Source organism: Monopterus albus, unplaced genomic scaffold (assembly GCF_001952655.1).
Source record: "Monopterus albus unplaced genomic scaffold, M_albus_1.0 scaffold145.1, whole genome shotgun sequence".
NCBI lineage: Eukaryota > Metazoa > Chordata > Actinopteri > Synbranchiformes > Synbranchidae > Monopterus > Monopterus albus.
In genome coordinates, this window is record NW_018128025.1 from 198,601 (window position 1) to 216,150 (window position 17,550).

The 17,550-nt window shown below is 42.2% G+C and overlaps 1 protein-coding gene across 1 annotated transcript in view; it reads right to left on the bottom strand.

Annotated features, from left to right (window-relative positions):
* dock4b (dedicator of cytokinesis 4b) overlaps positions 1-16,427 on the bottom strand; it is a 173,618-nt gene extending 157,191 nt beyond the window's left edge. The window contains 1 exon segment of the mRNA XM_020614412.1: positions 16,200-16,427. Within this exon segment, the coding sequence (XP_020470068.1) occupies positions 16,200-16,236 (37 nt within the window). The 5' untranslated portion in view covers positions 16,237-16,427.
* Between the last annotated feature and the right edge of the window lie 1,123 nt (positions 16,428-17,550).

A 17,550-nucleotide genomic window follows, 5' to 3' on the forward strand; every position in this document is an offset into this window, starting at 1 on the left:
CTTTTGACCCGTGAGGTGTACAGGTCCTCCATGGAGGGCAGGCTCACACCAATGACCTTTTCTGCAGTCCTAAATGTCCAGTGAAGTCTGTACTTGTCCTGTTTGGTTGCTGAGCCAAACCAGACAGTGATGGAGGTGCAGAGAACGGACTCGATGATTCCTCTGTAGAACTGTATCAGCAGCTCCTGGGGCAGGTTGAACTTGAGGATGCGACAATGGTGCAGTGGGTAGAACAGTCGTCTACAACAGTCGTTGGCTGCCTTAGTTCTGTACTGGAAAAAAAAAATCCTTGTGTGTAACATACTTGGCCAATAAAGATTATCCATTCCTGAGCTGGCACAGGAAGTACATACTCTGCTGTGCCTTTTTGATGATGGTCCTGATGTTGGACGCCCACTTCAGTTCCTGGGAGATAATGGAGCCCAGGAACTTGTAGGACTTTACTGCTGATACAGTGCTGCCAAGTATGGTGAGGGGGGTAAGGTGGCTGGCAGTATAATTGAGTTCACCAAAACACTTTTCGGCCGCATCCCGCGCCGAACCCTGACAGAGACCAATGAACGTTAATGGTTAATTTACTCCGAGCTTGGCTTTGCTGCACTATAACTTGTGATTTTTTTTGACGCCCCATTAAAAAAAAACAACTAAACTGACACTGATAACACTGAAATATGCCAACAAGTGAGATGAGTGAGCACTTAAAACACAAAACAAATCCCTTTCATTTTATCATGTTGTGCACTAAATATTACATATAGTCACAATATTTGCAAGTGGATTTATATATGTGAGAATGATAGATTTCAATGTTCCAAATGGGTGTAGCTGAAACAATTAATTGATAAGTTGATAAAAAAAAAAAAACAATTAACTGACAAGGTTTTACATAAACTATGAATTGTTTAAGCACTTCTTTGTAGCAAACATGTCCAGCTTAACAATTGTTAAGACTTACTTCTTTTCTCTGTACAATAAATTTTTTCACTGCGTTTTTTGGACTGCTGGTTAGAGAAAGGTGTCATTTCAGGTTTTAGGAAATTCTGTCAGACATTTTCCATTTTGTTTTTTGCCATTTCATAGTTCAAACAGTTGTTAATAATGTTCATAATTTTCTCAGTTAGGTAATTAAGTCAAATGAATCTATAATGAAAGTAATCATCATCTGCAGCTTTAACTTTATGCAAGGTAATGTATAAAACTGTGTAACCGAAACACACACCGCTCTCCCCCAAGGTCAAAAACAACTCCCTTTCATGTGGTTAATGCTCGCTCAGGCATTAGGAGCATCTGCTTTGTGTTATAGTGCTTACAAAATTTTGTAAAACAATAACATAATAATGACTATATCACCACAACACAATGCCACTAAATGTGGATATGCAGCAAGATCAAACTAGCCCAATCATATCTCCAAACCAAAAGCATAATGGTTGAGCATGACGTTTTCAGTTTGAGGATTCAAATCCTTGCAGAGGAGGAAGCATTTAAACACAGTGGTGATGGCGCTTTTGTTTGTGATCACTATATATAATTACTGTATACAGCATATAATATTTATTAACTAAATTTGTAAACTTTAAATTATCAACAAAATAAATCTGAACATCTTTTATTTTAAAAAACACAGGTTTAAGTATATGTTCTTACATTCTAAAACTTGATATTGAAATTATCATCAGTATTTAGATGAAATAATCAAAGACATAGTCATCTGTACCTAAATAAGCCTGCATACTTGTATTCGTATCCATTAGGCAGCCTGTGCACAGAGGATTATGGCTGCAGTCCAGATGAAGGTCCGGAGGGGAGCTTTTAGGCGTCACACACCACTGATGATGCCTGGAAGCATTATCCTACAAATCAATGACCCTGTTCCTAGTTCCATCCAATCACTACCATTACCACACTAACCTCTGAACTCAACATGAACTGGAAGAGATGCAACTGCAGAATATTACAAAATGTCGAACTGGGTGCATTTCTGTACCTGCAGATACCGCAACTATAGGAAGTGCTAGATCTGAGTTGAATTGTGAATGAACTGTAAATCACAAGTATGTCACCCAGATTATTGTTCACTGATCAAAAACTTAGTCAAAAGGAAACAGCTGCACTTTTGTTCGGGATCACAGACCAAGACGTTCTTCCTTCAACACTTCACATGACAACAGCAGCACCAGCAGCCATCCTAAAACACAGTGTACATCATAAACCTGTGCAGTGCAGCATGCTCCACTTGTGCATTAGTATTTTTAGCATCCCCATACTCATTATGTCAGCACAGCACAGCACAGCAGAAGGCCCGGGCTGGTCTGAGTGAAGAGAGAGAGACAGAAAAGAAGACAATGTATAGTTGTGCCTCAACTCAAGCAGTGGCTCAGGCACTCACATGTTTCTGGACTGTGAATAATTTCATTTGCTCTCCACTACTCCAATTATGATTATTTTAGGAAGCGATGAAAAACAAACCACACAAACAGAAAAACAAATATGCCTTGTTTGCGTACCAGCAAGCTCTCGTGGTGCTGCGTAAACAAAGTCAAGAAGATGAGAGTCATGTTTCAAAGGTAAGAGATAAATCACAAATGTTAATCCATCCTCCTCACTACACTTTCAAGTTCAAACTAATGAAACAACATGAAAGCACCTTTCTTCAAAAGAATACAACAATTGCTCCAAGACTGAAAGATGATAGTGGGCTTTGTTATGACAATCAAGGTCAAAATGGAACCAGTGTCAGGTCTTTAGGGTCAAGATGAATATGTAGGGGGATACATCATCTGAAAAGAGATGTCCATTAGTAGCAGTGATGGGAAAATAGTTGGGCTGTGATGCTATCTTGGGAAAGATACCAGAAAGCGCTACAATCTCAATGCTTTCACTTGACCATCAAACCATCTGGAGTTAAAATTACTGGCAATAAATACCAGTAATCGTGGGCATTTTTGAAATGGAAACCAAGCTTCTCTACATCTTCCATGCCAGCGTGTGTATATTTTATCTGAGGCCAGCTCTCAACACATATTGCTTATTAGTAAATAACAGCCTTGGGCTTTACAAGTTCCGAGAACCATCCACTTGACTGCTATAGAATCATGGTTGGTGTTCATGTTGTGTTTTACGTGAATGTATACACACAAACAATATCTTTGTTTTATGTCATATCCTCTGCTGTACTGAAACAACTGGTGTCCATCTACCATAATGGTCCAGACCAAGTGTTTTTATTCAGCACACAAAAGGTTCACGCAGTGAGGGATTTCCTTTGCGTTTCCCCTCTCATCCCATCCACAAAGGGGATCCATTTCAACCACTTTTAGCAGCACCACTTTCTGCTATTAGTTCTTCACACTCCCTCCCCTGAGGGTCTGACTGATGGAAGGAGGAAAATAAAGACACCAGGTGGATGTTTGGAAAGGTTAGGCTTGTGGCAAACAGAAGCACTTCAAGCCAATCCCACGGTGGCTGGATGTCATTTTTGTGCTAGGAATGACCCTGATGCTCGGTTTAGTGCTGTGCTGTTTCATGCCAAATGGAAGCTGGTGCAACATCTGTACATACAAGCTTGACTTTACATTCTCGTTAAATAAAATGTTTGCCATAATGAAAAATATGCTTTCAGTTTCCTGCCAAGAGTTAGATGAGAAGATTGATAACACAAATTAAAGCCAGGAAATTATTAGTTTAGCTTAAAGAGTCTCATCAATCTCTTCATCTAACGCTCAGCAAGAAATTTCCCAAAATGTGAACTGCTCCTTTAACAACACATAAAATGTCTACTCCATCTCTTGCAGTCCTCTTTTTAAAAGGCAGGAGAAGCAAAGCTGAGCCTAATGAATCACCAGAAGGATTTCTCCTGCAACTTCCAGAAAGGGAGCACAAACAAAACATATCAACCCTACAATGCACTGCAATGCCAGCCTCTGGTGTTGTTGGAAGAATGCTGAAAAGGAAGGCCCCATTCAATCAACGATAAGAGGCAGAAAACAGAAAGACATTGGTCTTCTCCCCTCAGACAAACAAAACTTCAAATGTTCTGGTGGCTCAGAAATTTAAGGGGCTTACTGATTCAAGTATTTAACTTAACTTAACTATTAAGAAAACTGCTTCTGTCTCTGCATGGTCTGAAGCTTTGCCTCTTAACTGGATAAACATTCCAAACAGCAACAGTCCCCACACAGGGTTAGAAAGAGCAGACGTATGAAGTGAACTGGGTTGCATTTAGAGGTTTAGTCAACCTGATGATATTAACAAACTCCCTGAGGTAATAACACTCTACAACACCAACACAATTAATTTAAAATTTCATTAAAATTGTTCAACTGGGGAGAAGTAGTCAGTTTCAAAGTCTACATACTTTGAAGCTTTGTCATCAAGATTGGAGTTCATCTTATTTCAAAGTTGTAACTCAGAAAAAGAAAAAAAACATTGAAAGCAAATCTAAAATACTATATATACTACATCTCCTTCTGCTATAGACTATTTCAATCAGCTGGGCAGTCTTGCATGCCAAAAATCGATTGGTATCGACTTGAACACTTTCAATCCATTCAAATTGACTAAAAAAGGGAGCCATGACTAAAGTGAACAAGCGAGTGGCAATGTGCTGCAATGAAAAGACCTTCTGAAAGTCCACCTGACATTAAACTGGCTTTTCTGTGCATGGGCAGAGGGAGGAAGTGAGGGGAGCTCACAGAGTAATGACGAGGACAGGCGGTAAGCCAGCAACCTCGCATGCCGCACGTTGACATACAGAGGAGAGCAGGGCCTTCATCTTCACAGTAGTGAGAGCAGGAAACTGATCGCTCACATGCACAAACCTCAAAGGGGACAAAGGGCAAATGTACAATCTCTATACACACTGAATAAACTGCAGTAGAGATGTGCATACACAGAGGTCCACACCGAGTTGGTAATAAGACACGTAAGAGCAGCTAAGTTCACAGAGGAATCAGCCAGGCAACAGCTGATCCTCCCAGTGCAATCTTTACAGAGACTGATAGAGATGGGAAAACAGTCCAATCTCACAGATAACAGACAGACCTCTAAACTGATCAATGTTGGTGCCACAGCTCGAGTCCACAGTCAGTATACACCCCTATTAAGACATACCTGTGGGGCATTTGTGCAAGTATCTCTATTTTCTGTAGAGATTTCCATGGTCACTTCTGCACTGATCAGGAATAAAACCTGCTCTCATTTCAATGTGTACACACAGAAGGTTAGTAGGAAGGAAAAAGGAAGATGGATAGACAGACACACAAAAACAATACAATCCAACAGAAGTAATCAACAGCAGAGCATAAATGACAGAGGTGCAGTATTATTCTTTTGCTGCTTCTGCACTGATTAAAAACTTCCTAAAAAAGATAGGTTACCAGAGAAAAGCATATAAAAAAAGCAAAGCACAGAGCTGCTAACATACCTAATGTAACACTTATGTAGTAGCATCCAGGTCTGGCTCACTCTCAAAGTAAACTGTAATACAGTGGCTGTTTCAGTTCTGACTGAGGGCTTCTTCTAGTGTAAGCCACATAATATAGCCAGTGCAGTGTTAGCTAATGATGTGCTCACTAAACTTAGAAAACACACAATCATACATAGTAGCATTTGTAGCTTATGCACATTAACAAAAAATCAAATAAAATAAAAAAGTGGAATCCATTCCTTACATTTTTTGCTCATATTTTTGGTTTTGGAAAAGTTGTCTTTAGAGTAGAGTAGAGTAGAGTAGGTACTTTATTGATCCCACAGTGGGGAAATTTCTGTGTTACAGCAGCAATAGAAAACAACTAACAGCATAAGAACAGACACCACCATAAGAACAGAACTTCATAGAAACACGGGAAAGAAGACAACAAGGACACAGCTGCTGTAACTTGCTGCCACTCCGCGCAGCGCATGCGTACGCAAGCACGTAGTCTTAAAAAAAAAAGTTACATAAAGGCAACAAAGCATTAAGACCAATACACACAAGTAGCATCACCAGAACGTTACATTTTACACAGCACAAATAAGCAAATCAAAGGCACCTAAAAACAGGGCAGAGCAGCACTGGAGAGAATCAGGAACGGCAGTAGAGACTAAACAACCAGGAAATCAAGAACAATCGACTATTACTCACACAATTGATCCCACAATGGGGGAGAGAAACCTGTGTTTCAGCCATAAGGATCTCTGAACAACTACTCAAAAAATACCTAAAGCAGGGCAATGTACAGTATTTGAGAGAGATCAGGAACAAGATATTACACATGAGCCTATTTACAATGCATTTCACCCCCAGAAGCTGAAATATTGCACCTCAGTAGATTATTACATAGTCCCTCATAATTTCACCTATCTTATCACTGCAGTGATATGTTGTACAGTCTGATAGCTGTGGGGAGGAATGACCTGTGGTAACGCTCCTTCTTACACTGGGGATGTAACAGTCTCGTGCTAAAAGAATCGTTCAGAGCCACCACTGTGTGGTGCAGGGGATGGGAGGGTTTATGCATGATGGATGTTAGTTTTGCCAGCATCCTTCTCTCCACCACCTCCTTGATGGAATCCAGAGAGCAGTCCAGGACAGAACCAGCTCTCTTAACCAGCTTGTTTAGTCTCTTTCTGTCCCTGACTGTGCTACCTCCTGCCCAATCCACAACAGCGTAAAAAACTGCAGATGCCACCACAGAATCATATAATGTCTGAAGGAGTGCCCCGCGCACACCAAAGGACCTCAGTCTCCTCAACAAGTGGAGGCGGCTCTGACCCTTCCTGTACAGGGCATCTGTGTTGTTGCTCCAATCCATCTTATTGTTGAGGTAGACACCCAGGTATTTAAAGGTGTCCACAATCTCAATGACTGAGCCCTGAAAGCTCACCGGTGATTTCCGCCGGGGGTCAATCACCATCTCTTTTGTCTTGCTGGTGTTGAGGACCAGGTGATTTTTCTCACACCACAAAGTCAGTAACAACCCCCCTGTATTCCTCCTCATCCCCCCCAGATACACATCCAACAATAGCAGTGTTGTCTGAGAACTTTTGTAGATGACACTGGTGGGAGTTGTACTTGAAGTCCGACGTGTAGAGGGTGAACAGAAAGGGGGGAAACACCGTCCCCTGGGGCACCCCCGTGCTGCAGACTACCACATCTGACACACAGTCCCGCAGCCTTACGAACTGAGGTCTGTCTGTGAGGTCGTGAAGTCGTTAATGATCCATGCAGACAGGTGTTGATTCACACCTGCCCCCTCCAACTTCACCCTCAGCAGTGACAGCTGGATTGTGTTGAAAGCACTGGAGAAGTCAAAGAACATGACCCTCACAATACTTCCAGGGGACTCCAGGTGAGATGGGGCTTGATCCAGCATGTAGATAATGGCGTCATCAACCCCGATGCCAGATCGATATGCAAACTGCAACTGGTCGAGCGCCGAGCTCACTTGGGCATGGAGGTGGCCGAGGACAATCCTCTCCATGGTCTTCATCAGGTGGGAGGTCAGGGCAACGAGTCTGTAATGGTTTGGCTCCTTATGAGCTCCGATGAGTTATTTTAGGAACTGGGACAACACAGGATGTCTTCCACAGAACCGGAACTCTCTCCAGGCTAAGACTCAGATTAAATATGTACAGGACCACTTCACTGAGCTGGTCTGCACACTCCCTGAGGACCCTGTGGCTGATGTGGTCAGGGCCTGTGGCCTTCCAGGCTTTAATCCTCCTTAACTCCCTCCTGACCTGGTCTGCCATGAGGCGGAGGGGGCTGGTGGGCGGTGACTGCCCAGGAGCTGTGGGATGCCCCATGACAGTCGGAGGAGGGGCAAGGTCTGGCTGAGGTGTGAGCAGCTGCAGCTGCAAGGGGACAACTGACCTGGAGAGGTGAGATGGGGGGGCTGGCACGGTGGGGGCTAAGGACTGGTAGAATCAAATCTGTTAAAGAAACGATTCAGTTCATTTGCCCAGGCCTTGTCCCCTGCAACATGGTGACCATCACCACTTTTACCATGACCCAAGATGTGTTTCAGGCCTCTCCACACCTCACGCACATTATTTTCCATGCTCTGCTCCAGCTTCTTCCTGTAGCTAGCCTTGCACCTCCGGATCATGTACTTTAGTTCCCGCTGCACCCTGCACAGCTCCTCCTTGTCCCCTAAGAGGAAAGCCCTCTTCTTCTCATTTGGCAGTACTTTTAACTCTGGGCTCACCCACGGCTTGTTGTTAGGAAAACACCGTAGTCTCCTGGATGGTACAGTATTTTCCACACAGAAGTTTATGTAATCCGAAATACAGTGTGTGAGGCCTTCTACTGTATGTCCTCACCATGAGGACTACAGAGGATGTCCCAGTCTGTGGTGTTAAAACAGTCTCTCAGCTGCTCAATTGCCTCCTCTGTCCTTACCTTTACTACCCTGACCTGTGGTGACACCTTTTTCACCACTGGAGTATACACAGGAAGTAGGTGGACAAGGTTGTGGTCAAAGCGACCTAGAGGGGGGAGGGGGCGGAGGTGTATGCATTTCTGGCATTTGCATACAGTAGGTCCAGAGTTTTATTGTCCCTCATGCGGCAATTAACATACTGTTTGAGTGTAAGGGAGAGTGGCAGAGAAGGGGAGGGAGGCATTGTTAAAGTCCCCTGAGATGAGGATCGAAGCATGTGGGTGTTGTGTCTGCAGCCGAGACACGGTGCTCTGCACGCGCTCACACGCAGCAGTAGCATCCACGGAGGGACTTATGTACACCATCACCACAATTACATGAGAGTACTCCCTGGGAATATAATACAGCCGTGCACTGACAGCTGATAGTTCAATGTCTCTGCTACAGAATTTTTCCTTAACAGTAACATGTCCGGGATTGCACCATCTGTTATTTATGTACACAGCTAAACCCACCCCTTTCTTCTTACCGCTCTCTGCTGCACTTCGATCTGCATGAACTAGTGTGAATCCATGTAGGGAGACCACAGAATCAGAAATGTCCTTGTTCATCCAGGTCTTGGTGAAACCCATAATGCTACTCTCCCTGTACACCCTTTCCACTCTTGTTAGCGCCGTTAGCTCGTCCATCTTGTTGGAGAGGGATCGGACGTTTCCCATAACGACAGAGGGTAGACATGGCTTGTACCTCCGTTTCCTCTCTCGGCGCTTTACTCCAGCCCTACAGCCTCGCATTTTGCGTCATGTCTCCGTGGGAATCTCCAGCTTCTTGAGGGCGAGCTGCTGGTCTTGAGAGTGAACAATGGGGCCACTGCTCCTGGAGTCCCCCGACTCAGGAGCTCGCGAAAAAGTATAAAACATAATGTAAACGGAATAAAAAGTTGTACTCCTAGTAGCACTGCTCCACAGAGGCCTAGTATAACACAAAGCAAACACGGAAAGCACGGGAAAAAAAAAACACAAGAAAATACAAAAGAGGACAGAGCTGCTAGAACTCGCTGCCAATCCGCGTGGCGCCGGAAGTGGTTTATGGTTGCTAAGCGATGATTTGACACACACTGTTTGGTGGGGTTTAGCAAATGTTTAATTGATATTTCTAAATGCTGCTGTGTGTATTGCTGTACTATCACTTAATCTAATTGAATTACTACGTAACTGAGATGGGCAAAAAGTAGCTAAAAGTCTTTTCTGATATCTTCAGAACAGTGAGCATTTTACAAACAGGTATAAACCCCATTTCACATCTCATTTTAGAATAGGATTCTATTAACACTAAACATTCAGATGGATTCAATGGTGCAAAGCAACGTACGCAGCACAACAAAAAGAGGTGAAACAGTTACTGCAGCTCTGCGCCTAAGCCTGTGGACCATCTGTACTGCTTTATCATCTTCAGACTTGCAATCCACTGAGGGTGCTGTAAACACACACCAGTACACACAAGCATACAAGTACATACAGTATATAAACTATTAGACACACAAAGAAAAGCATAGCTGCAAATATGCATGTATCCTTGAGTACACATCTTTGATACATGAGAAGCAAACACACAGTATTTGGGGATATCTGGAACAGGTGAGTGTGAAGGCAGAGGAAGGAAGTGGAAAAAAAGAATCAGAGACATATGTGGAAGAGAGATAAAGGTAGAACTCACTGAGGCACACACAGAGGAAGTGGGCTACAGAAAGCAATGGATGGGGGGGGGTGGCAGGCAGAAAAATAATGAGGGAGCGATAGATGGGAAAAAGTGAGATTAAGGGTCATCACAGAGTGAGCTGCTATCTCAGTTCAATCTGCATGAGCAAGAGACAGAGAAAATGATACAAAGAGGGGAAACAGGAAGCAAAAGAAGCATTTCCATGTCATTAAGCCACTACAAAACCAAAGTAGAAGAGGGGAAGAACAGATGAGGTCAGAGAGGCGTGGACAGTGCTGTAAGTCAATGCCCAGTTAAGGTTGAGCAATGCCCCTCACCAACCCTCTGTCTGAAGGCCTTTTACCCTCGTCCACTGCCTTCTGTCTCTGGTATTAATCCTGACCTGTCCTGCTGATAAATTCCAAACAAAGTCCTCTGTGACCTCAATCAGTCTGTGTCAACTCAAAATTTTGTTACAGTTTTTTCATCAATGAACTCAAGGACATGAAAAAAGGTGAGCATTTATTTATCATTTCCACATGTTTAGACATAAACAGTGTCCAGATTTACCCCCCATTGGTGCGGACATCTATTGTTTCATTGTAAAACCACAAAGGAGGATGAAGAGGGGAAAAAAAGCTCTGAGAAAAAAAAGCCCCAGTGCAAATTTGGCCTGATGAGGTTCAATCATCCCACAGAGAAATAGATTACACTGCGGAGTGAAACAAAGGACTGGACCTAAGCGATCTGAGTGAGTCTCCTCTGGTTACACATCCCCCACTATGACTGTGTGAATGATCGTGTTAGAAGCTGGTTCGATATTCAAGATTTACCAGGGTAATTGAAGACAGACACAATCACAACCATTAGCTCTTCACTTTGTTAAATTATGCATATATCTTTTAAGCAAGCTTCGACACATCAATAAGCCATTAACAACATAATTTAACCTGAACAGACCATATCTGTTTCTTTTTATTAACATGTTAATAATGAATTAAGCACAATGCTTTTAGTAACTAGAGGGTGAGGAGAGTACCTATTATTACAGTGAGGGTTATAATAAAAAGTGACACCTTAAGGTCCTTACAATGCACATATATCAATGCACATTTCCTCTGTGGTCAATACATGCAAGTCTAGGTTACAGCCACAAGACAAAAATAACTGGTGCTAGAGCAGCGCAAGCAATCATTTTTCTGCTGTAAATGAGCACACACAAAAAAACAAGTGTCTCTTAAAGCATAAACAGCTCCTTTCACTACGGTGTCTGCCGGCAATGGCTAAAGTTCACAGCTAATGAGACTGGGAAAGAGAGCATCCTGCAGCCACCACCCACACACACACACACACACACACACACACACACACACACTGTACACCCGCCTCCACCACAGGAGCACTACCGATCAGTTAAGCTGAATTTCTAAGGTGAATTTCTAATAGGATATATCCCATTAACCTCTCTCAGGCAGGGATCATGGACTGATATTGAGAAGGAGAACCACAACTATGCTCCACCACATCAGGCCTGCTATAGTAGAAACAGGACTGTTTCAGAAAAAGGAAAGGGGTTTTTTCATTAAAGGTCACTCTTTCTTTCAGTTTTTCTAAAGCAAAAAAAAAAATTATTCAACATCTCTTCATCAAAACACTGTCACTTTACTTGTGCAATGATTTTGTTTGCCAACTTTCAGATAATTTTCTTAAGTATTATGACATTTGAAGATTTTTTTTTAGACCAAGTGATTCACAGAGAAATGAATCAGTTTAATCAATTATAAGAGTAACTGTTCATGACAGCCCTAAAGCCAATAGTGCACAAATGAGCCTAGGATACTAGCAATTACCAGACAGACAAGAATACAAAACCAATAACTCATGTCAATCATATGTAAAAAAAAAAAAAATTACCATTACAATAGATATACATATGCACTGTGGCCATCCCAGAGCAGAAGAATCATCTCTCTACAGCAGGCATGCTAGACTGCCACTGGAGTGGAAATGCAGGGAAGCTCTCTGCAGCTGCCAATCTCTACATTATACATGAATATGGACAACAGTTAGAGCATATTGGTTTCTTTGTGTTACCAGCCCCAATGGGATTCACAAGTATAACCCAACTGTGTGTGGTGAAGGAAAGCTGAAAACAGGTAAAGAGAAAAGACGTATGAACATTTTCATTTTCTAATGCTGCTGAATCTAAACAGATAGACAATGTTTTTTGTAGTTTGGCTAGGTGTTGTTGTTTTTTTTTTTTATAATTGAGGACCTTAATAAAAAGAACATGATTTAATTGGATAACACAAACTAGCCAGCAGTGGCATTTCTCCAACTGTTTCCTCACGTCTCAGGCCATGTTTGTGCTACAATGGCTATTACTGTCAGGATGAATCAGCGATAAAACGCTCACTGTGCCCGTCATACGTTACGTGTCCACGTAAATTTATTTAACCCAAACGTGATGCACACACCAGGGAACAGCTTGTGTATAATAGTGGGCTAGCTGGTTAACTCTCTTGATCTTTTTTTTTCTATTCATTTTGGGCATCTGTTGAATTCACATGGGAGACTCTTACACTGGAATAATGCGTGCAAATTTGTTTGCACACAGAGGAGAAGAGAGGCTCTCTCCGCACATGGAGACGAAGCAGCGGGCAAGGAAGCAATTACAAGCTGGTAGGCTTCATCTCACCACAAACCTCCCCCCACCCTCTTACATACATTGCCCTGGGATTTGCTGTATTAGGGAATCATGGGTATGATGGTGGAATGGGCCTCTGGGCCCACTCTAGAACAACCTGCTAATCCCCTGTGGAATAAGGGGTAAGGGAGGAGGGTAAATATGGGAGTAACAGGGCAGGTTAGATGCCCCGACAATGAGTCTATGCTGACATGCACCAGCACCCTCAAACCACACCCCAGCCCCCATCAACCACAGTGACACCCTCCCAGCAACGGATTCAGCAATGTCAGCCAGGGGAGAGCAGGAAAGCCCCAGGCAAGACGTCGGCCCTCCATCCCAGCCGAGCCTCTGTCCTCCACCCTTATCTGACAGAGCTAGCAGAATGAAACTAGGGTGCATACTAAATCAAGCTTCTCCAATCAAACATTGGCGGACAATTTAACTTGCACGCACAGATCCAAACCGGCTCGTTAAAACGGTTTAACTATGTGTCTAAATGATGATGCACAATGGCGTGCCCGATTGGTTGTATCAAAGGGCTTCAATGGAGAGTAAACCCTCAATCTCTGTTTGTCTACAGCACTAACTTGATATCTAATCTCTCAAAACATGTCACAATGCAGCCTCCAGGTCTTCATCATCTAACTTCATGTCTCCTCTTCCCTTTTTATCTTGATCTCATCATTTCTAAATTGCAACATAATTAATCTCTGTATTAAGAAATATGACTTTCTATATGAGATTTCCCCTCTCAGCTCACTCTGTCTCCATACGTCAGCACCAACAAGTCAATGTAGAAATCATATATTAACATAACTTCATCGATCTTCTTTCTTACTTCAAATTAAAAACCAGTCATCACTTTACTAATGAGCTAATACACCTTAAAATTAACTCGCTGAGAGTCCATTCTTATTTCATTGATGCCCCCCCGCAGATTCTTTTTCACTAGTAAGGTGAATCGACATCACATGCTGCAACCTTCCAATTAGACAGCAAGACATTCAGATCTCATTTTGATTTGGCCTGAGATCAAGGAATTCCAAGCCCCATTATTGAGCGTGCCTCGTGTGTCAAAATGGGATAAAATGTTAGTTGAAAGCATCTGAAGGAGGTCAAATTTAAAATGGCTAAGCTAGGGACTTACTTGAACCAATATTTAAATATCATAGCAATTCTACAGCAAAAATATTCATACAGTAGCCAACTGGTCTGCATTAAAAGTAAAAACTGAATGGGGTTCAGTGATGTTGATGCTACTGAGGTGTAGCTCAATATCTTTTCAGGTTGTGTTTTGCTGTAAGGTGTAGAGACCTGTGAGAAGGCAACAACTGTTCCTCATGGCATGAATAATTTAAGATTTCTTCTGGGGATCAGCAGTCATTACTATTATGAGGTCATATTCCCAAAAGGATAAACATTTGATTATCCCTTTCTCCTTCAAAATAAGTGAACCATTTGGAGACAGTTAATTTTACCTTGTTGTACATAATATGACTAGAATAACCAGCAAACACTTTAGAAATAGCAAAATGAAAATATGAAGTATGTGAAATAATGTATGCAGAGCTGCTTGGAGGATTTTGATTTGACTTGTATGATGCCACTACACTTGGTCATGTGTTTGTCAGATGGTCAGAGATGTTAGGAAACTCACTTCCACTCACATCTTTCTGACATCAGAATCAATACAAGGCTTCATCTGACAATTTCTCTAACTTCTTGGAACAACCCCTAAATCACTCAGTCTCTTTAAAGTCTACATTGATCCACTTCACCAGAATGAATGACATCCTCTCCTGGTAGTGATAGAGACTGTACAGTACAAACCCAAAGACCCAAAGCACATCAATTTGTCTGAACCTCAGACTCCACTGTTATCACAGCTAAAACTATCCTGAGCCAACATCAACCTCCTTCTTACCATATCGTTGTCTGTGCATGTGTGTGTTTGTGGATCACGTAACCTGAATTTCACAACAGGAAGATACCCTAGCTCCTTCCTCAAAAGGACCAGGCCACAAAGAAGTGCACCGCTGCCAAAACATGCCTTAAAAAAATAAATCACAGCCAATTAAAAATCGTGTTGTTGTTATTGAGAAACAGAAGGGATAAAAAAAAAAAAAACAGTTAACAGAACCCCCTCTAGCAGTTTGAAGACAATGACAAATATTTTGTCTTCAAAATAAATATCCTCTTTTTTCCAGCCAAGTGAACTTTGACAGGAGGGAATGGATTTAACCAGCTAAAAGTAAGTAAAATCACCTATCAAAATATGAATACAGTGGGCTGTCAGAGACTGCCCTGCATGGGATTAAATATAGCTGCAAAGTGACTAAGATCAGGACTTTAGCACGTAGTTGAGGAAGGGAAATAAGTCTACCAAGGAAAGATTTACTAAAGCAGTCAAGTGACCACACCACAGAGTGTGATGGGGAAAAGCCATGGGCTACTTTCTGGGTCACAGTGCTTCACTGATCTCAGGTCGTAATGGGAAGGTGTGTATTTCTGGACATTAGGTAACATTTACAGAAGCCTTGGGGGCTGCTGTAAGTTTCTTTCTGTAAAATAAATCAACAGCTATTACTGGCTGGCTTTCACCACTCCTGTAGGGTTATGTAGGGACCGGAGCAGACAATATCTCTAGGGAATATTATTATGAGACATTTAAGCTGCCTCTCTGCCGAAGCATCTCAATGAGTCCCTCTTTTGCGGGTAAAGAAAGGCACAGAAGAAAAATCCTGCCACACCAACATAACTAAGTCTGTGTGGGATTTCTTTTTCTCTCCAGATTTGGCTTCGGGTGCGTTGTTGTCACTTGTTTGTCTCACTTCAGTGTTTGCTCCAGTCAGCCTGGAACAATACACACGGTTGCAGGACCTCTCAAGGTCCTCGGCAATCTCACTTCCACACACACTAAAATGAACAAAAGGTCTCGTCTTTGTTTGCCTCAGATGTGTTTCTTTCGAAGAACTGGCAGAGGCTGAGCAAAATACACAGCTACACTGCGACTGGCTGTCAAAAGCGGCAGCTATTTCTCCCGATTCAAAAAGACATAGGGTAACAAGAGGACATACACCGCACTTCTGAGTCTGAATATTCCATTAATTTTACTATAACCTGGCAATACAAATGTAAATTGGGAATAATAATAAAAAAAACAGCTAAATGTGGCTGTTGATTGGGTAAACCACGGGGGGTCAGAGCGACGACCCTATGCTTTGCAATGTAGCAGTGAGATGAAATCCTAGCTCTCATTACGGGCTGTTTGAAAGAGAGATGGTGCTGCCATGCATAAAAACACTCAGCACTCACTAAAACAATTCTCTGGTTGAAATCATCATTGGTAGGGACAGTTCACCTCTCCAAACATATGCATACAGTCACACATGCCCTGCGAGTGAACGCAGAGGACAGCAGTTTTAAAAATATAAAGACAATAAACTTACCGACGCCGTATTTTTCATTCTCTGTAGGTATCCACATGTTTGCGGTGGGCACATTTAAGTGAGTGGTCGGAATAGCAGTGAAATACAGGGTTTCGGTGCTGTGTAACGCATTCTATTGGTGTGCTTTCCTCCGATCAGTAGTAGGAGTCATTGTTTAGGTTACATAGGAGAGAAAGCACTGTCGCTGCTGCTGCTGCTGCTCTGTAGGTAGAGACGTGCTACCTTCAGGTGCTGTAGGAAATGTGAGAAGGTCAGCGGACTTGGAGTGCCAGGTAAAATACTTTTCTTTTTTTTAATTTCCCTTTTCCCGTTCTGCTTGGCATTTACCAAAATGTCACCAGTGTCACCTAACAAACAGTTTTCACTCAGAACTTTTTTTTTAGCAATATAAGTTAACACATCAGTCACAATAGGACTCTTCCTTCTGTGACAGCACTGAAAAGTAAAGGACTGTTTCCTTATTCCAAATATGCAGCACAATCCATTTGCACTCTTATTTTCAAATACATGGATGAGATTTACCATTGTAAGACAGAAATAGCCGAGGAGTATTTGAATGCATCGGCATCGCCAGTGCAGCCAGAAATGGAGGCGACGTATTCTGGGACTTGTAGTACCACCCATTGACGTCGATGACTGGCCCGTTTTCCAAACCATCTTCAACCTTGCAGTAACATTTGGGCATTCTTCTTCTCTTAGCCTTTCTGGTGAACGGATCCCATATGCGAATAGTAAATAGCAATTCTCTCTAGCTACTAACCTTAGCATAATAAAGACATGCAATAAAATATTTATATTTATTTATGTCTAGCCTAGTATAATATAGACCCATCTATTTCAGGATACTGGTATAGAACTTGACCTTTTAACAGTGGGAAGTCTTTCTTTGAACACACAAGCCTTCTACTGGGACAACTAGTGCATGAATATGGTATTGTAAGGAGGATGCAGAAAACTAAACAAGAGTTTCACAGCCAATATGAAGAGTTCAGCACACAGCTCCCAGTGTGTATATGTGCAAAAGAGAGTGTATTTGTGCATGTCTCTCTGTATGTGGGTTAGTGCATGTGCACTGAATGTCACAGTTTTTATGAACAGGCTGTCCTCATCATCTAATATATCCATTTCACTCATACTTTTATTTTCTTTTGCTTTCATTCCTTTCACTCATCATCTGTCTGGGTATAGCTGGTATTGTGACTAAATACAAAGGATTTTTATTAAAAAAAAAATCTAATGCATGTTCATTTCCCATGCTGTAAATGGTGCATTAAAATGCTCTGAACTATCAAATGCGCCCCTTTTTCTGTCTTATCACTAGTTCGCATGTCCACTTACCCATCCACCTTTG